Below are 20,543 nucleotides of genomic sequence, written 5' to 3'. Positions count from 1 at the left end.
TTAAACTGTAAAGGACAGAAAAATAAACGAATTAGACTCAATACTACGATTTTACTAGAATGGATTGTTACAAAAATCAATAGAAACATTGTTCGCAATTACATTTTTTATTCTTTTCATAACAAGATTAATGATGTCTTTAAATGAAACCAAGTAAAAGTAATTTGTACTCAGTAATTAGTGCAGTTCTGTCCATGGATTCGACGTGTGTGAGATTACGTCCTTCTGTCACGCACAATTCACAGTATTAGGGTGTGAGCAGAGTGACTGATGGGCTCAATTCCTTCGCTGTTCGTTTGAGCGTCGGGTGCCGTTCAGAAGTTCGTCCTCAGTGCAGGTCAACAGGTAGGCTAATGTTTTATAGTAATATAGGAAATGTTTCTTTTCTGATCCTTTGATGCTGGCAAGTGATGTGTAACCTCAGGAATACTCAACAGAGAAACTACATTTTAAAATTTTCTTCCACAACTATACCTCTGAAAGATAAATAGGTAAAAGGAAAAAGTGTGTGGTTTTGTAATATAATATAATGTAATATTGTATTGTAATATAATAGTAAATTATTATTATTAGCCTAATATGATCATTCACCTATTGTTATGCTAATTATTATTATTATATTAACAACAATGCCATTCTTCTTCTTCTTATTATTATTAATAATGTAAAGTAATATGAGGGAAATTCGTTTGTTTACGCTTTCGCAAATTCACTACGCAAGTTTTTATTTTTTTTTATTTTTTTATTTTTTTAACTTTGTTGTTGTTGTTGTTTTTGGCCATTGTAATAATAGCCTACTTCGTTTTATAGGGTTGAAACTTCTCGGTAAGTATAATCTAGCCTTTATCAATATATATGACGTCAGTTTTAAACTTTCAGAACGGCGTGCATTGGAAAGCTCGAGTCTGCGCGTTCCAGATAAGCAGCGCTATCGGCCGCGCCCAGGTGCCCGGCGCGCCCACACCTCCACTGCTCGAAATTTGGAATAGGGTCACTTGAGGGTCTTTAAGGCACTTACATATTAATATTATGTAACCTAAACATTATATTTTCTGGGCTTCTTTCCTTTGAATCTAATAACGTTGTTACATTATGGAAAAGTAATTTTGAAAATACTCATCACTGACCTACATCTTTTCCATCGTTTACAGCTGTTAAAATCATGTCTGCTTTTCTGCATCACTGCCCATTCCTGAAGTCCACTCCAGGCCCTTCTCTAAGGAATGTGGCAGCATACCTCGGCTTGGCTGACAGATGTCCAATCATTGTCCGCCAGATCTCTGTAAAAGCCTCTCAATCCTTTGAGGGAAATGGTAATGCTGTTGTTTTATGTCATTGTAAGGTTTACTATACCAGACACAAAAATGACTATTGCATATTTTTCATACAAATCATTAACACTGGCCAAGTAGGCTTATTCTAAATCAGTAGTCAGTACCCCAGATATATACACTTGCTTATATTCATCTACTTATTGTGTTCAGGTCTGCTCCCTCATAAGGAGCCAAAGCGAGAGCTGGCTACCACAGCGACTCAGGTGGCGATCTCCATGTCCCAAAGCTGTCCTTTCGTTTCCTCTAAGATTGGACTGGTTAAAGCAAGTCCACAAGTGCAGGAGGATGTCCAGCCAAGTCTTGAGAATCAAGGCACCTCAGGTAAAAAAAAGAACTCAGTGTGATAGATTCATAGACTGTGGATATGTGTATAAAAAGTGTTAGCTGTAAGTGTTTATATTGCTTAAGAAGCAGATATCATCTAGCTGACTGACTGATATCTTGTAGCATCTGATTGCTTGTATATCTCTTTTCGCCACCACAGTATAATTAGTTCACTGCTGAAGAGGCTCTTTTGTCTAAGCAGTGTATCATGCAGGGGTTGGTTGCATTTTATATAATAAGACTCATTTTAGAGAGCATTCTTCTCTGTGCAATTTGCACCATTTAACTCCAATTTAAGAGACTCCTCAGCTGTAAATAGTAAGTAGATGATGACTCAGACTGCTGATGTAACAAAAACTAGTCTTTAGACAATCACATTACAGATGAAACTTCACACAGCCGCATGTGTACTAGAAAATAAAATCTAATTGGAAAATTGTAGTTGTTGGTTTTTTTGAAGCACGGTGCATAGTTCATACTGCATAGCCTGTAATTTAAAGAAATATAAGACGTAAACAGTGGCGTTAAATACAAAACGCTTAGTTTTATAGATGCAATTAAATGTTAAAGTTGATGTCTTTTCTTCTCCAGGCTTGATGAGCTCGATGTTCAGTGGCTTGCAAAGTCATCAGTCCAATGGTCCTACACACCTTCTTCAGGACAATTTTGGTGAGTTCGACTGCATTATGAACAGTATGCATATTCAACATCTAATTTTTGACTCATTATTTGATTGGACTGCCAAAAGGTACATTTTTTTGAAAATATTTGTTACTGAAATTAAATAACTGAACTAAAAGAATAATGAAATAACAATGTGACATAATGTGGAATAATGGATGGTGAGTAAAGCGTAAGTTATCGAATTGATCAAAGGCTGTTTTATTTAGTGTTTAATACTGAAAATTCTGCAGCGCTTTGTAGTGTCAATCTTCTTTCTTTCCTGCCTTTCCTCCTCACTTATTGACTCTGGTGATTGCCTATAATTCAGCCAGAGCCAGTTTCAACTACGATGACTTCTTCACTCAGAAGATTGTGGAAAAGAAGACTGACCATACCTACCGCATCTTTAAGACGGTGAACCGTTTTGCAGAGGTTTTCCCTTTTGCTGAGGACTACTCCATCTCTGGACGCTTGGGCTCCCAGGTGTCTGTATGGTGCAGTAATGATTACCTGGGCATGAGTCGACATCCCAGAGTTGTCAAGGCCATAAGGTCAGTACATAAAACAGACAATGAAACAGATGTTTGCCATCATCTGTTATTATATGTAGAGAAGAACAAATGAGGGTGCAGCAAATTACACTAACTTATACTATACGTTTTTTCAAATATACAGTGGGATTAGTTTTGCTAAATAATACTGTATGTAAATTTCATAAAACTGTGAAGTTTGTAATTGTTTGCTTTTGGATATACATATAGCTGCTAAAACTAACTGAGTAATCACAACTTTCATTGTTTCTTAGAGAGGCTTTGGAGAAGCATGGTGCAGGAGCAGGTGGAACCCGAAATATCTCTGGGACGAGTAACTATCACGTAGCCTTGGAGAGTGAGCTGGCCCGTCTACACCAGAAAGATGGAGCACTGGTCTTTTCTTCCTGCTTTGTAGCCAATGATTCCACCCTCTTTACTTTGGCTAAAATGCTCCCAGGTATCAAACAAAACAGAAAGCCTTTGCTTAATGAATGTGTGAATTAATAAATGAATTTAGGTTTTATATTGACTGTATTTAAAAACAAAACAATACAAACATTTTTTTACTGACCCCCAACTTTTGAATGCTAGTGTATCGTCTGAAATTCCTCTAAAAATGTCTTTTCTCTGCAAAGGCTGTGAGATATACTCAGACATGGGCAATCATGCCTCTATGATCCAGGGCATCAGGAACAGTGGGGCTAAACGCTTCATCTTCCGACACAATGATGCCAGTCACCTGGAGGAACTACTTAGCCGCTCGGATCCACTCACACCCAAAATCGTGGCCTTTGAGACTGTGCATTCAATGGATGGTGAGTAGAAGATATCACATAATTGATTTAAAAAGAGTTTGTTTCCTAGTATCAAAATAGATATAAAAATTTCTTGTCCCATCACATTCAATTATGAATTCTGCATCAATCATGAAAATTATAGGCTAATTCCAAATTTGACAAAAAAGCTTCGCCAATGTCGGAGGTTTGATTCCCAGGGAAAACATACACTGATATGGTGCAAAACTTGAATGCAGTGTAAGTTGCTTTGGATAAAACCATCTCCCAAATGCATAAATGTAAAATGAAGGACCTATAATAAACTGGTGGGTTACAAGTGTATCATTACTTAGTGATGTAAAACTGTGCCTTAGTGGACTAAAAAAAGTACATTAGTTGAAAAGTGCACTCAGTATTTTTTCCTTATTAAAAATAAATAGTACTTTGGAAAATTGTGTAGTATCATGTACACTCTCATGAAATGAAGATTCCAGCCATCAGTAGCCTTAGGTAGAGTGGGTCGCCTCATTGGGGCGGCCATTTTGAGATCCCGTGACCTGCCAAATACTACTCACTTTATCTTGGCAACCACCCTTTTATCAGACGCTTTGGCTTGTGAAATAAATTAATCATGGCCAGCTGATAATAGTGCATTTCTACTCTGCTTCTGTAACTGAAAACTATTGCTTTTGCATGATGCTGCATCAGTCAATAATACTGAATCAACTAAATACAGCTGACAATATCAATTTCAATGTTTCTCAGGTGCAATTTGCCCTCTAGAAGAACTGTGCGATGTAGCACACAAATATGGAGCTCTGACTTTTGTTGATGAAGTCCATGCTGTCGGACTGTATGGGGCCCATGGAGCAGGTGTAGGAGAGAGAGACAACGTCATGCACAAGATCGATATTGTCTCTGGAACTCTGGGTAAGAGAGATACAGTCAATGTCAAGTGCATGATTTTATCCAGTACTAGTCAATGTCATTTCACCTGTGTTCTTGCCCTAATCCTTTTCATCAAGATGGTTACATTGTTTGAAATATCTGTAGGCAAGGCATTTGGCTGTGTAGGTGGTTATATAGCCAGCACTGCCGCCCTGGTGGACACTGTGCGCTCCTACGCTGCCGGATTTATCTTCACTACCTCCTTGCCTCCCATGGTGCTGGCGGGGGCTCTGGAATCGGTGCGAGTGCTGAAGAGCGCAGAAGGCCAGGCCTTGCGCAGAGCCCATCAGAGAAACGTCAAACACATGAGACAGCTGCTGTTGGATGCTGGGCTGCCTGTGGTCAACTGCCCCAGCCACATCATTCCTATACAGGTCAGTGTTTGCAATTGTAGTGTTAACAGTTATGGGCTGTAAATACTCGTTATTAGATTATTGGGGGGGTGGGGGTGGGGGGGTATAAAGTATGAAGGTTATAACTTTAAATCTTATATTTCAGGTTGGAGATGCAGCCAAAAACTCCAAGGTGTGTGATATTCTGTTGGAGAAACACAACATCTATGTGCAGGCCATAAATTACCCGACAGTACCTCGCGGAGAGGAGCTACTGCGTTTGGCTCCTTCTCCTTTCCACAACCCCATTATGATGAACTACTTTGTAGGTGAGTGGTCATGCAATTGGGCAAACTCTATTACTTTACAGTTTAAAGGTGAAGAGCTTAATTTCTGTAATGCTAGCACCACTATAAAGAATAGCAGTTTAGTTTTCAAACAGGTTTATGCAACACTCCGATTTTAATTTGTTACACAACATCTGCCATTGCTGTAGGGATGTCCCCAGAGTTGAGAAAATGAGATCTGGTTACATTTTACACTGACAATGATTTGTATTTGTATTTTTAATAATATTTTATGTTGGACAGAGAAACTGTTGGATGTCTGGCAGGAGGTTGGACTACCGTTGAATGGACCGGCTATGGCCTCATGCACCTTCTGTGATCGGCCTCTCCATTTTGACCTCATGAGCGAGTGGGAGAAGTCCTACTTTGGTAATATGGAGCCGAGGTACATCACTGTGGCTGCACAGTGAGTGAGTTTCAGCAGATCAAGATAAAGATCTGATTTATCATGTTCGACTGAGTCTTCAAAAATTCCTCTTTCAATCCAGAATATTGCCATGGTTAAATATAGAAATATTGCCAAGATAAATGTAGAGGGTGCTCAAAATGTTTTAAATCAATTAAAGCAATGTTTGTGGCAAAAATAGTGTTTCTGTATTGTTTGCTGTGACTGTTAATGATGCAAGAAGAATTTGTTTTTTACATGTACCACTAAATCTAGATAATTAATTTTAATGTGTGTCCCCTCTGCATGACAACAAACCTGCACATGGGCACTTTTTGGTAGTTTACTATTATTGAATATTTGAATCTCGGTCATTGTTTTCAATAATACATCAAGATGTTATTGTATGTAGGCTATACATACGCATGAAATATCATGTTTAATAACAGCTTACACTGAGAATATGCCACATGTCCTGTTGCTGTTTCGGATTCTTTTGCAAATTCATGAATTTAAAAATTCAATAAGTATGGTCAGTTCCAATAAAATGCCTCTGGTACCTACTTACAGTACAACCACTAGGTTTCAAATACCAACCAAAGCAGAAGATATTTGTACTCTGAATCTGATGTATTTAATTTTAAAGTGAGAGACTGGAAATGTCAGAAGAACATTTGTAAAATGCTAACAAACAATGGTCAATTGCAACTTAAAATTAAAACCATGAAACTGACTCTCTGAGCTACGAGATCTCATAATTTTGACTAACACCACTAACAACTTATGTCTCTTATGTGTCATAAGTGCATTTCAATTGTGTATTTATAATGTTGTAAATAATGAAAAATAAATTAACGTATAGCGCAAATACATTTAAACAACTTTCTTTTCGTTTAATATTTTTATTGTTTAAGCATCAATGATACAAAACCCATTTTTCTGTTTGATCTTTAATAGCTGGCCATGTTCTGTAAGAGATTAGAAAGGGAAAAGATTTTCAATAGTATCACAGTATTTTCCATTATGACAAACACTATCCAAAATGACATTTGCATGTTTGTTAATATGAAACACTTACCTTGCTGATCCGGTCAGTGTAGCCACTCTAAGGAATGAAAACGGTGGGCTTCCTGTATTGGATGCAGCTCAGGCCTGAACCAAAGCTCACAATACCATGGACCTTTCACCATGGATTTCAGAACACTGTTTTCATCTGCCATTTGCCTCCTAGCCAGGAGGCGCATGTTTCTGCATATGTTCAGAATGACGTGAAAGTCTGATAGGGTGTGATCCTCAGTCAATGTATAATGCCCAGTTTTATTCTTTACAAAGTCAGCAAACGTATGATACCTAGCATTTTAAAATCTGTTCAGATTTTGTGTAGTGTATTCAAGCTTTATTGAGCCATCTGAACTTGCTTTCATTTTCATTTTTCATTTCATCTTGCCTGAAGTAGCCTATGTTTAGAGAGTTATTGTACGCCAATTCAAGTTAATTGTAATTAAAGATTACAAATATATATAAGTCAGTAGTATCTCCTTACATTACCAGCAACAACACCATCTTCACCGGCGCAGACCATGTTTTGTGTGACCTGAGAGCCCCACCAGTCAGACTTAGAGCAGGTGACGTAATCCACCACAGGCAGGAGAGCCTGCTGCAGGATATCAGTAAGGGGTCCATTTGCTAGTTATTGACAATCGAAAAAGATGGATGAGAAGAACAGAAGACAACAACAACAACAAAATGCAAACTTTTATTTTAATGTTTTGTCTAAAGGTTTAATAAACTGTTAAATTACAAAAATTAATGGAATGATTAATGGAATGTGCATTTTCCTGCCAGGGCCAGCTGTTAGGGCGGACATCCACACCCCCACAACCCTCGACACAATAGGAGGGTAGGTGGGCAGCCCACATCCGTAAGATGAGGTAAAACATAACACATTATGCTTTTTTTAATAGCAATAAATATTGTTAGGCATTTTAAAAGTTATAAAATTGTTTAAACATTTATCAACATATTTAAATGTTATAAAAAAAAATTAAATGTAAAAAATATAAAGTTGTAAGCATTTGAATGAAAATTAAGAGCTACTGTCCATGCATGTCATTACCAGACCTTAAAAACAGTCAGACTACTATATATGATCAGTCTTTAAAAGCTTCTTACGTCCAACAACCAGAACAGCAAAGACCAGAAACTTCATCATGGTTGTATCTTCGAAGTTTGCCCTCTCTGCTGTGTCATATACTGGCCAGTTCACTTTCAACATAATGTATGACTATAGTTAAGTAACTGTTTGGAACGCATATAATGCCTGCTTTAGGGAAAACAAATAAATCAGCCCCACTTGGTACACTTTGACCTTAATATTTATTTCACAGGGAATAATCTAATCATTTAAAGTAATTTTTGCTATTGATTAACACATTAAACATTTGTTATGTTCTCTCATTTAATTTCATTAATTTCAATTTCACCACCTTTTATACTGTTTCCCCCTTTTATTTGCACCACTACTTTGGATAAATGTATTTAACTGAAGACCAGATTGAAAAGACATGATATTTACATTTTTATTTATTTATATAAGCCTCTATTCTATCACAAATTAAATATGTTATGAAATTTAAAGCTTGCTAGGCACTGCTTTGTGCACAAAGTGTTATTGTTCATATCAGCATGTCATCTATGCATTTCACAGGCCACATAAATGGTATGAGTCTGTAATCAGGTGTCATGAAATTTGTGATATTGGCTTTGCTTATTACAGGTAATAAGTTGACTATATCATTCCTCTTAATCCTACTCTAAATGAATAAAAGCTTTCTTTGATAAATAAACTACCATGGCAAACACAGATATCAGCGTAAGAATCTCAACAATGGTGACAACAAAATATTCAGACAATCTGATCAACCCTGGACATCACAAAAAGCTACTAAATGACAGAACAAAAACCACAGCAAAAATATAAGCAAATGGTTAGAATTAAAGAAAATAAAAGGACAATTCAGTTGCATAATTTATTCATACTGTGATGCAGTTTTGTACTATTGTTCCCAGCATGCATTCTGGCATGACACTTTTGATTGTCACCATTATTGAGATATATGTGCTGATTCTTGATGTTTTTGTGTGTCATCTTAATCATGTCATTTTAGTTTTAACTAATTTCTACAATATAGCATGATCTCATGTTATTGTAACATAGGGTCTGTAATGTAAGTGTATTATGTGGAAAAAATGCTTTTTTTTTATTTAGTTCTTTTTGTCTTGTTTCCAGTCTAAATATCTAAAAATTCTTAATTCCAGATGCTTTTACTAGATAAGTAAAATAAGGTGATGTGTTTTCTTAAAAAATAAAATAAAAGTAAATATTGAGTTTTTGCTTAAAACAAGCAAAATTATCTGCCAGTATAGAAAAAAAATCTTGTTTCTGTCCCAAACAGATACAAAATTATTTAATGGTGAAATTAAGTCAATCTGTTTAGTCAAAAGTGAAGCTGGTAATGCTGTTTGTGGAGTTGTTTAATCCTCCTCTGCTGATATCTTGAAAGATTTAATTCATGTCATAAGATTGGTATTATACATTTATAAAAATGGTACATATTTATACATTTATTGAACATATAAGTCAGTGGTCTCAAACTCAGTTCCTGGAGGGCCATAGCACTGCAGAGTTTATAGCTCCAACCAGCTCCAACTCAGTAGTAAGTAAGCACAGTGAAGTATTCCGTATTTACATCCAAATGCCGGCTCAGTATTGGCCAAAGCTGATCATGTGAGCATCAAGATGCATGCGTGTGATGCTGATCCAGGAGCCGGCCAATAACGAGTCAGCGTTCTGATGTAGAACCTGGAAGCGCTGGACATAAACAACATATGAAAATAACACAGAAGAGAAGACATTGTTGAATAAACTAGATATTTTTGTTTTGGCACACAAAAAATATTCTTGTCACTTCATAAAAGTAAGGTTGAACCACTGTAGTCATATCAACCTTTTTTTGACAACATCTTTAGTATCTTTCTGGACCTTGAAAGTGTTGGTTAAATTGCAGTCTATGGACAAGTCATACACCTCTCAGGTTTTATCAATAATATCTCATTTTGTGTTCCTAAGATGAACGAAGGTCTTACGGGTGTGGAACGACATGATGGGTGATTACATGATGAGTAATTAATGACAGAATTTTTGGTTTTTGGGTGAACTAACCCTTTAAATAACTGTAATGACACTACACAATAGAAGATGTAATGGACAAAAAATAATTTGCGACAAGCCTTGAATCGGGCCACACACGCACCCAGATCGTTCAGGGGTGCAAATCGGGCTTAAAATCAGGCTTAAAATCTTCAAGTGTGTGGCCAGCCTAAAGGAACAAAACTTAACGTAATTGAGACTTATTAAAGGAACAAAACCAACCATCATTGAAATTTTGCAATGAAACTAAATCAACTGTCTTTAAAATTTCGTAGAAGAACAAAACCGACCATCATTGAACTCTCGTAACGAAACAAAACCGACATTCATTGAGATTTCATAACCGAACAAAACCGGCCATCATTGAAATATAACCAAATAAAACAGATGTCATTGGAATCTTGTAACCGAATATAACCGACCATCATTGAAAACACGTAATGGAACAAAACTAACTGTCACTGAAATATTGTAACGAACAAAACCGACCGTCTTTGAAATCTCATAAAAAAACAAAGGAACAAGAAATCGTATAACAGAAAAAAAACGACTGACACTGAAAACCTACCATCATTGAGATCTCGCAACCCACCAAAACCGACTCGTAATCGAACAAAACCGGCCATCACTGAAATATCATAACAGAATAAAACAGATGTCATTGAAATCTTGTAACCGAATATAACCAGCCATCATTGAGATCTCGTAACCCACCAAAACCGACTGTTATTGAAATCTCATAACCCAGTAAAACCTACCATCACTGAGATCTCGTAACCCAGCAAAAATAACTGTCGTTGAGATCTCGTAACCCACCAAAACCGACTCGTAACCGAACAAAACCAGCCATCATTGAAATATCACAACAGAATAAAACAGATGTCATTGAAATCTTGTAACCAAGCAAAACTGGCCATCATTGAAATATAATAACAGAATAAAACAGATGTAATTGAAACCCAGCAAAACTGACCGTTATTCGATCTCATCACTGAGACCTCCTAACCCACCAAAACATACCATCATTGAAATTTCATAACCCAGAAAATCAAACCGTAATTGAGATCTTGTAACCCACCAAAACCTACCATTATTGAGATCTCACAACCCACCAAAACCAACTGTCATTGAAATCTCTTAATGGAAAAAAGCTGGCTGTCAATGAAATCTCATGACTGAATAAAACAGATGTCATTGAAATCTTGTAAGCGAATTTTACCGACAATCCCTGAAGACTCGCAACAAAACAAAACCAGCCGGCACTGAAAATTCGAAAAACCCCACTGACACTGCAAACCTACCATCATTGCGATCACGCAACCCACCAAAACCGACCGCCATTGAAAACTGGTAACGAAACAATACTGACCGTCTTTGAAATCTCATATCCCAGCAAAACTGACCGTCATTGAAATCTCGTAACCAAAACCGTTTCGCAAAGGCACAAAATTGGCAGTCATTGAAAACTCGTAACGAAACAAAACCGACCGTATTTGAAATCTCATAACTCAGCAAAACCGATGGCCATGGAGATCTCGTAACCCACCAAAACCTACCATCACTGAGATCTCGTAACCCACCAAAAGCTACCATCACTGAAATCTCATAACCCAACAAAAACAACCGTCATTGAGATCTCATAACCCACCAAAACCTACCATCACTAAGATCTTGTAACCCAGTGAAACCAACCATCTTTGAAATCTTGTAATGAAAAAAAAACAACAGACACTGAAAACCTACCATCTTTGAGATCTCATAACCCAACAAAATTAACCGTATTTGAAATCTCGTAATGAAAAAAACGACTGAGACTGAAAACCTACCATCACTGAGATTTTATAACCCACCAAAACCTACCATCACTGAGATCTCATAACCCAACAAAAACGACCGTCATTGAGATCTCGTAACCCAAACCGTTTCACATTAAAAACTCGTAACGAAACAATGCCGACCGTCTTTGAAATCTCATAACCCAGCAAAACCGACCGCCATCGAGATCTCATAACTGAACAAAACCGACCATCATTGAACTCTCATAACCCAGCAAAACTAATCGTCATTGAGATCTTGTAACCCACCAAAACCTACCATCACTGAGATCACGTAACCCACCAAAACCAACCGCCATTGAAAACTCGTAACGAAACAAAACCGACCATCTTTGAAATCTCGTAACCCAGCAAAACCAACCGCCATTGAAAACTGGTAACGAAACAATACCGACCATCTTTGAAATCTCGTAACCCAGCAAAACCAACCGCCATTGAGATCTCGTAACCAAAACCGTTTACCAAAGGAACAAAACCGATCGTCATTGAAAACTCGTAACGAAACAATACCGACCATCTTTGAAATCTCGTAACCCAGCAAAACCAACCACCATTGAAAACTGGTAACGAAACAATACCGACCATCTTTGAAATCTCGTAACCCAGCAAAACCAACCGCCATTGAGATCTCGTAACCAAAACCGTTTCGCAAAGGAACAAAACCGATCGTCATTGAAAACTCGTAACGAAACAATACCGATCGTCTTTGAAATCTCATAACCCAGCAAAACCTACCATCACTGAGAACACGTAACCCACCAAAACTGACCGTATTTGAAATCTCGTAATGAAAAAAAATTACTGACACTGAATACCAACCATCATTTAGATCTCGTAACCCACCAAAACCTACCGTCACTGGGATCTCGTACCCTACCAAAACCTACCATCACTGAGATCACGTAACCCACCAAAATTGACCGTGTTTGAAATCTCATAATAAAAAAAACGAATGACACTGAAAACGTACCATCATTGCGATCCCGCAACCCACCAAACCCGACCGCCATTGAAAACTCGTAATGAAACAATACCGACCATTTTTGAAATCTCATAACCCAGCAAAACCTACAATCATTGAGATCTCATATCCGAACAAATTCGACAATCATTGAAATCTCATAACCCAGCAAAACCAACCGTAATTGAGATCTCGTAACTCATCAAAACCTACCATCACTGAGATTCCGTAACCCACCAAAACCTACCATCACTGAGATCACGTAACCCACCAAAATTGACTGTTTTTGAAATCTCGTAATGAAAAAAAACAACTGACATTGAAAACCTGACATTACTGAGTTCTCGTAACCCACCAAAACCTACCGTCACTAAGATCTTGTAACCCAGTAAAACCGACCGTCTTTGAAATCTTGTAATGAAAAAAAAAAAAAGATTGACACTGAAAACCTACCATCATTGAGATCTCAAAACCTATCGTTACTTAGATCATGTAACCCACCAAAATAGACCGTCGCTGAGATCTCGTAACCAAAACCGTTTCGCAAAGGAACAAAACCTACCGCCTTTGAAAACTCTTAACGAAAGCAAACCAACCGTCTTTGAAATCTCGTAATAAAAAAACGACCGACACTGAAAATCTACCGTCATTGAGATCCCGCAACCCACCAAAACCGACCGCCATTCGAAACGAAACAATACCGACCGTCTTTGCAATCTCATAACCCAGCAAAACTAACCGCCATTGAGATCTCGTAACCCACCAAAACCTACCATCACTGAGATCACATAACCGACCAAAACTGACCGCCATTGAAAACTCTTAACAAAAAAACGACTGACACTGAAAACCTACCATCAATGAGATTTTGTAACCCACCAAAGCTACCGTCACTGAGATCTCATATCCCAGCAAAACCGACCGTCATTGAGATCTTGTAACCCACCAAAATCTACCATCACTGAGATCACATAACCCACCAAAACAGACTGCCCTTGAAAACATGTAACAAAACAAACCCGACTGTTTTTGAAATCTCGTAATAAAAAAAACAACTAAAAACACTAAAAACCTACCATCAATGCGATCTCACAACCCACCAAAACCGGCCGCCATTGAAAACTCGTAATGAAACAATACAGACCGCCTTTGAAACCTCATAACCCAACAAAACCAAATGTCATTGAGATCTCGTAACCCACCAAAACCGACTGCCATTGAAAACTGGTAACGAAACAATACCGACCATCTTTGAAATTTCGTAACCCAGCAAAACCGACCGCCATTGAGATCTCGTAACCAAAACCGTTTCGCGAAGGAACAAAACCGATCGTCATTGAAAACTCGTAACGAAACAATACCGATCGTCTTTGAAATCTCATAACCCAGCAAAACATACCATCATTGAGACCTCTAAACCCACCAAAACCTACCATCACTGAGATCACGTAACCCACCAAAATTGACCGTATTTGAAATCTCGTAATGAAAAAAATGACTGACACTGAAAACCAACCGTCATTGAGACCTCGTAACCCACCAAAACCTACGGTCATTGAGATCTCGCAACCCACCAAAACCTACCATCACTAAGATCACGTAACCCACCAAAACCGACGGCCATTGAAAACTCGTAATGAAACAAAACTGACTGTTTTTGAAATCTCGTAATAAAAAAAACGACTGACACTGAAAACATACCATCATTGCGATCTCGCAACCAACCAAAACCGACTACCATTGAAAACTCGTAAAAAAACAATACCGACCGTCTTTGAAATCTCAAAACCCAGCAAAACCGACTGTCATTGAGATCTCGTAACCAAAACCGTTTCGCAATGGAACAAAACCGAACGTCATTGAAAACTCGTAGCGAAACAATACCGACTGTCTTTAAAATCTCATAACCCAGCAAAACCTACCATCATTGAGATCTCATAACCCACCAAAACCTACCATCACTGAGATCTTGTAACCCACCAAAACCTACCGTCACTGAGATCTCATAACTCAGCAAAACAGACCGTTATTGAGATCTCTTAACCCACCAAATCCTACCATCACTGAGATCACATAACCCACCAAATTGACCGTATTTGAACTCTCGTAATGAAAACAGACTGACACTGAAAACCTACCATTGCTGAGATCTTGTAACCTTCCAAAACCTACCGTTACTAAAATCACACAACCCACCAAAATTGACCGTATTTGAAATCTTATAATGAAAACAGACTGACACTGAAAACCTATCATCACTGAAGTTTCGTAACCCGCCAAAACCTACCATCACTGAGATCACGTAACCCACCAAAACCGACCGCCACTGAAAACTCGTAACGAAACAAAACCGACTGTTTTTGAAATCTCGTAATAAAAAAAACGACGGCCATTGAGATCTCGTAACCGAACAAAACCGACCATCATTGAAATCTCATAACCCAGCAAAACCTACCATCACAGAGATCACGTAACCCAACAAAACCGACTGTCATTGAAAACTGGTAATGAAACAATACCGACGTCATTGAAATCTCATAACCCACCAAAACCGACCGCCATTGAAAACTGGTAACGAAACAATACCGACCATCTTTGAAATTTCGTAACCCAGCAAAACCGACCGCCATTGAGATCTCGTAACCAAAACCGTTTCGCGAAGGAACAAAACCGATCGTCATTGAAAACTCGTAACGAAACAATACCGATCGTCTTTGAAATCTCATAACCCAGCAAAACATACCATCATTGAGACCTCTAAACCCACCAAAACCTACCATCACTGAGATCACGTAACCCACCAAAATTGACCGTATTTGAAATCTCGTAATGAAAAAAATGACTGACACAGAAAACCAACCGTCATTGAGACCTCGTAACCCACCAAAACCTACGGTCATTGAGATCTCGCAACCCACCAAAACCTACCATCAATAAGATCACGTAACCCACCAAAACCGACGGCCATTGAAAACTCGTAATGAAACAAAACTGACTGTTTTTGAAATCTCGTAATAAAAAAAACGACTGACACTGAAAACATACCATCATTGCGATCTCGCAACCAACCAAAACCGACTGCCATTGAAAACTCGTAAAAAAACAATACCGACCGTCTTTGAAATCTCAAAACCCAGCAAAACCGACTGTCATTGAGATCTCGTAACCAAAACCGTTTCGCAATGGAACAAAACCGAATGTCATTGAAAACTCGTAGCGAAACAATACCGACTGTCTTTAAAATCTCATAACCCAGCAAAACCTACCATCATTGAGATCTCATAACCCACCAAAACCTACCATCACTGAGATCTTGTAACCCACCAAAACCTACCGTCACTGAGATCTCATAACTCAGCAAAACAGACCGTTATTGAGATCTCTTAACCCACCAAATCCTATCATCACTGAGATCACATAACCCACCAAATTGACCGTATTTGAACTCTCGCAATGAAAAAAAATGACTGACACTGAAAACCTACCATTGCTGAGATCTTGTAACCTTCCAAAACCTACCGTTACTAAAATCACATAACCCACCAAAATTGACCGTATTTGAAATCTTGTGATGAAAAAAAAAGACTGACACTGAAAACCAACCGTCATTGAGCTCTCGTAACCCACCAAAACCTACCGTCATTGAGATCTCGTACCCCACCAAAACCTACCATCACTGAGATCACGTAACCCACCAAAATTGACCGTATTTGAAATCTCGTAATAAAAAAATGACTGATATTGAAAACTTACCATCAATGAGATCACATAACCCACCAAAACTGACGGCCATTGAAATCTAGTAACCCAGCAAAACCGACCGCCATTGAGATCTTGTAACCGAACAAAACCTACCATCACTGAGATCACGTAACCCACCAAAACCGACCGCCACTGAAAACTCGTAACAAAACAAAACCGACTGTTTTTGAAATCTCGTAATAAAAAAAACGACGGCCATTGAGATCTCGTAACCGAACAAAACCGACCATCATTGAAATCTCATAACCCAGCAAAACCTACCATCACAGAGATCACGTAACCCAACAAAACCGACCGTCATTAAAAACTTGTAACGAAACAATACCGACCGTCATTGAAATCTCATAACCCACCAAAACCGACCGCCATTGAAAACTGGTAACGAAACAATACCGACCGTCTTTGAAATCTCGAAACCCAGCAAAACCGACTGTCATTGAGATCTCGTAACCAAAACCGTTTCGCAATGGAACAAAACCGAACGTCATTGAAAACTTGTAGCGAAACAATACAGACTGTCTTTAAAATCTCATAACCCAGCAAAACCTACCATCATTGAGATCTCATAACCCACCAAAACCTACCATCACTGAGATCATCTAACCCACCAAAACCGACCGCCACTGAAAACTCGTAACGAAACAAAACCGACTGTTTTTGAAATCTCGTAATAAAAAAAACGACCGCCATTGAGATCTCATAACCGAACAAAACCGACCATCATTGAAATCTCGAAACCCAGCAAAACCGACTGTCATTGAGATCTCGTGACCAAAACCGTTTTGCAATGGAACAAAACCGAACGTCATTGAAAACTCGTAGCGAAACAATACTGGCTGTCTTTAAAATCTCATAACCCAGCAAAACCTACCATCATTGAGATCTCATAACCCACCAAAACCTACCATCACTGAGATCTTGTAACCCACCAAAACCTACCATCCCTGAGATCTCATAACTCAGCAAAACAGACCGTTATTGAGATCTCTTAACCCACCAAAATTGACCGTATTTGAAATCTTGTGATGAAAAAAAAAGACTGACACTGAAAACCAACCGTCATTGAGCTCTCGTAACCCACCAAAACCTACCGTCATTGAGATCTCGTACCCCACCAAAACCTACCATCACTGAGATCACGTAACCCACCAAAATTGACCGTATTTGAAATCTCGTAATAAAAAAATGACTGATATTGAAAACTTACCATCAATGAGATCACATAACCCACCAAAACTGACGGCCATTGAAATCTAGTAACCCAGCAAAACCGACCGCCATTGAGATCTCGTAACCGAACAAAACCGACCATCATTGAAATCTAATAACCCAGCAAATCTATTTGTCATTGAGATCTCGCAACCCAGCAAAACTTACCATCACTAAGATCACGTACCCCACCAAAACCGACGGCCATTGAAAACTCGTAACGAAACAAAACCGACCATCTTTGAAATCTCGAAACCCAGCGAAACCGACTGTCATTGAGATCTCGTAACCAAAACCGTTTCGCAATAGAACAAAACCGAACGTCATTGAAAACTCGTAGCGAAACAATACCGACTGTCTTTAAAATCTCATAACCCAGCAAAACCTACCATCATTGAGATCTCATAACCCACCAAAACCTACCATCACTGATATCTTGTAACCCACCAAAACCTACCGTCAGTGAGATCTCATAACTCAGCAAAACCTACCATCACTGAGATCACGTAACCCAACAAAACCGACCGTCATTAAAAACTTGTGATGAAACAATACCGACCGTCTTTGAAATCTCATGACCCAGAAAAACATACCATCATTGAGATCTCGAAACTCATCAAAACCTACCATCACTGAGATCACGTAACCCACCAAAATTGACCGTATTTGAAATCTTGTGATGAAAAAAAATGACTGACACTGAAAACCAACCGTCATTGAGATCTTGTAACCCACCAAAACCTACCATCACTGAGATCACGTAACCCACCAAAATTGACCGTATTTGAAATCTCGTAATAAAAAAATGACTGATATTGAAAACTTACCATCACTGAGATCACATAACCCACCAAAACTGACGGCCATTGAAATCTAGTAACCCAGCAAAACCGACCGCCATTGAGATCTCGTAACTGAACAAAACCGACCATCATTGAAATCTAATAACCCAGCAAATCTGATTGTCATTGAGATCTCGCAACCCAGCAAAACCTACCATCACTAAGATTACGTAACCCACCAAAACCGATGTCCATTGAAAACTCGTAACGAAACAAAACCGACCGTCTTTGAAATCTCGAAACCCAGCAAAACCGACTGTCATTGAGATCTAGTAACCAAAACCGTTTCGCAATAGAACAAAACCGAACGTCATTGAAAACTCGTAGCGAAACAATACCGACTGTCTTTTAAATCTCATAACCCAGCAAAACCTACCATCATTGAGATCTCATAACCCACCAAAACCTACCATCACTGAGATCTCGTAACCCACCAAAACCTACCGTCACTGAGATCTCATAACTCAGCAAAACAGACCGTTATTGAGATCTCTTAACCCACCAAAACCTACCATCACTGAGATCACGTAACCCACCAAAATTGACCGTATTTGAAATCTCGTAATAAAAAAATGACTGATATTGAAAACTTACCATCAATGAGATCACATAACCCACCAAAATCTACCATCACTGAGATCTCGTAACCCACCAAAACCTACCGTCACTGAGATCTCATAACTCAGCAAAACAGACCGTTATTGAGATCTCTTAACCCCCCAAATCCTACCATCACTGAGATCACATAACTCACCAAATTGACCGTATTTGAAATCTTGTAATGAAAACACTGACTGACACTGAAAACCTATCATCACTGAAGTTTCGTAACCCGCCAAAACCTACCATCACTGAGATCACGCAACCCACCAAAACCGACCGCCACTGAAAACTTGTAACGAAACAAAACCGACTGTTTTTAAAATCTCGTAATAAAAAAAACGACCGCCATTGAGATCTCGTAACCGAACAAAACCGACCATCCTATAGGGATCTCGAAACTCACCAAAACCTACCATCACTGAGATCACATAACCCACCAAAATTGACCGTATTTGAAATCTTGTGATGAAAAAAAATGACTGACACTGAAAACCAACCGTCATTGAGATCTCGTAACCCACCAAAACCTACCGTCATTGAGATCTCGTACCCCACCAAAACCTACCATCACTGAGATCACGTAACCCACCAAAATTGACCGTATTTGAAATCTCGTAATAAAAAAATGACTGATATTGAAAACTTACCATCAATGAGATCACATAACCCACCAAAACTGACGGCCATTGAAATCTAGTAACCCAGCAAAACCGACCGCCATTGAGATCTCGTAACCGAACAAAACCGACAATCATTGAAATCTAATAACCCAGCAAATCTGTTTTTCATTGAGATCTCGCAACCCTGCAAAACCTACCATCACTAAGATCACATACCCCACCAAAACCGATGGCCATTGAAAACTCGTAACGAAACAAAACCGACCGTCTTTGAAATCTCGAAACCCAGCAAAACCGACTGTCATTGAGATCTCGTAACCAAAACCGTTTCGCAATAGAACAAAAGCGAACGTCATTGAAAACTCGTAGCGAAACAATACCGACTGTCTTTTAAATCTCATAACCCAGCAAAACCTACCATCATTGAGATCTCATAACCCACCAAAACCTACCATCACTGAGATCTTGTAACCCACCAAAACCTACCGTCACTGAGATCTCATAACTCAGCAAAACAGACCGTTATTGAGATTTCTTAACCCACCAAATCCTACCATTACTGAAATCACGCAACCCACCAAAATTGACCGTCTTTGAAATCTCGTAATGAAAACACTGACTGACACTGAAAACCTACCATCATTGAAGTTTCATAACCCGCCAAAACCTACCATCACTGAGATCACGTAACCCACCAAAACCGACCGCCATTGAAAACTCGTAACGAAACAAAACCAACTGTTTTTGAAATCTCGTAATAAAAAAACGACCGCCATTGAGATCTCGTAACCGAACAAAACCTACCATCACTGAGATCACGTAACCCAACAAAACCGACAGTCATTAAAAACTTGTAATG

The 20,543-nt window shown here is 38.7% G+C and overlaps 2 protein-coding genes and 1 long non-coding RNA gene across 7 annotated transcripts in view; 2 read left to right on the top strand and 1 right to left on the bottom strand.

Annotated features, from left to right (window-relative positions):
- Positions 1-178: 178 nt before the first annotated feature.
- alas2 (aminolevulinate, delta-, synthase 2) lies at positions 179-6,375 on the top strand. 4 transcript variants are annotated; one of them, XM_051902097.1, is made up of 11 exons: positions 179-345; positions 1,152-1,313; positions 1,485-1,655; positions 2,250-2,327; positions 2,650-2,872; positions 3,127-3,311; positions 3,490-3,669; positions 4,396-4,560; positions 4,684-4,952; positions 5,077-5,239; positions 5,501-6,375. In XM_051902097.1, exons 2-11 carry the CDS (start codon positions 1,163-1,165, stop codon positions 5,665-5,667), a joined length of 1,752 nt encoding a protein of 583 aa, XP_051758057.1. In that variant the 5' UTR covers positions 179-345; positions 1,152-1,162; the 3' UTR covers positions 5,668-6,375. The 4 variants fall into 4 exon arrangements, with proteins under 4 accessions (XP_051758057.1, XP_051758054.1, XP_051758055.1 ...); XM_051902094.1 differs by having other exon boundaries at positions 4,396-4,952; XM_051902095.1 differs by lacking the exon at positions 179-345 and adding an exon at positions 874-1,010 and having other exon boundaries at positions 4,396-4,952.
- LOC127517041 (uncharacterized) overlaps positions 5,633-20,543 on the bottom strand; it is a 34,700-nt gene continuing 19,789 nt past the window's right edge. For both annotated transcript variants that reach the window (XR_007931175.1, XR_007931176.1), the window contains exons 4-5: positions 12,571-16,499; positions 5,633-12,536 (exon numbers count right to left, since the gene is read on the bottom strand). This is a non-coding gene — a long non-coding RNA (uncharacterized LOC127517041). The remainder of the gene's footprint in view (positions 12,537-12,570; positions 16,500-20,543) is intronic.
- Positions 6,605-20,543, top strand: part of mmp11a (matrix metallopeptidase 11a) — a 59,987-nt gene continuing 46,048 nt past the window's right edge. Inside the window, exon 1 of the mRNA XM_051902098.1 lies at positions 6,605-7,573. The gene's annotated coding sequence lies outside the window, so the exon portion shown is untranslated. The remainder of the gene's footprint in view (positions 7,574-20,543) is intronic.

Source organism: Ctenopharyngodon idella, chromosome 8 (assembly GCF_019924925.1).
Source record: "Ctenopharyngodon idella isolate HZGC_01 chromosome 8, HZGC01, whole genome shotgun sequence".
Classification (NCBI taxonomy): domain Eukaryota; kingdom Metazoa; phylum Chordata; class Actinopteri; order Cypriniformes; family Xenocyprididae; genus Ctenopharyngodon; species Ctenopharyngodon idella.
This window is presented reverse-complemented; position numbering and strand designations above follow the sequence as displayed.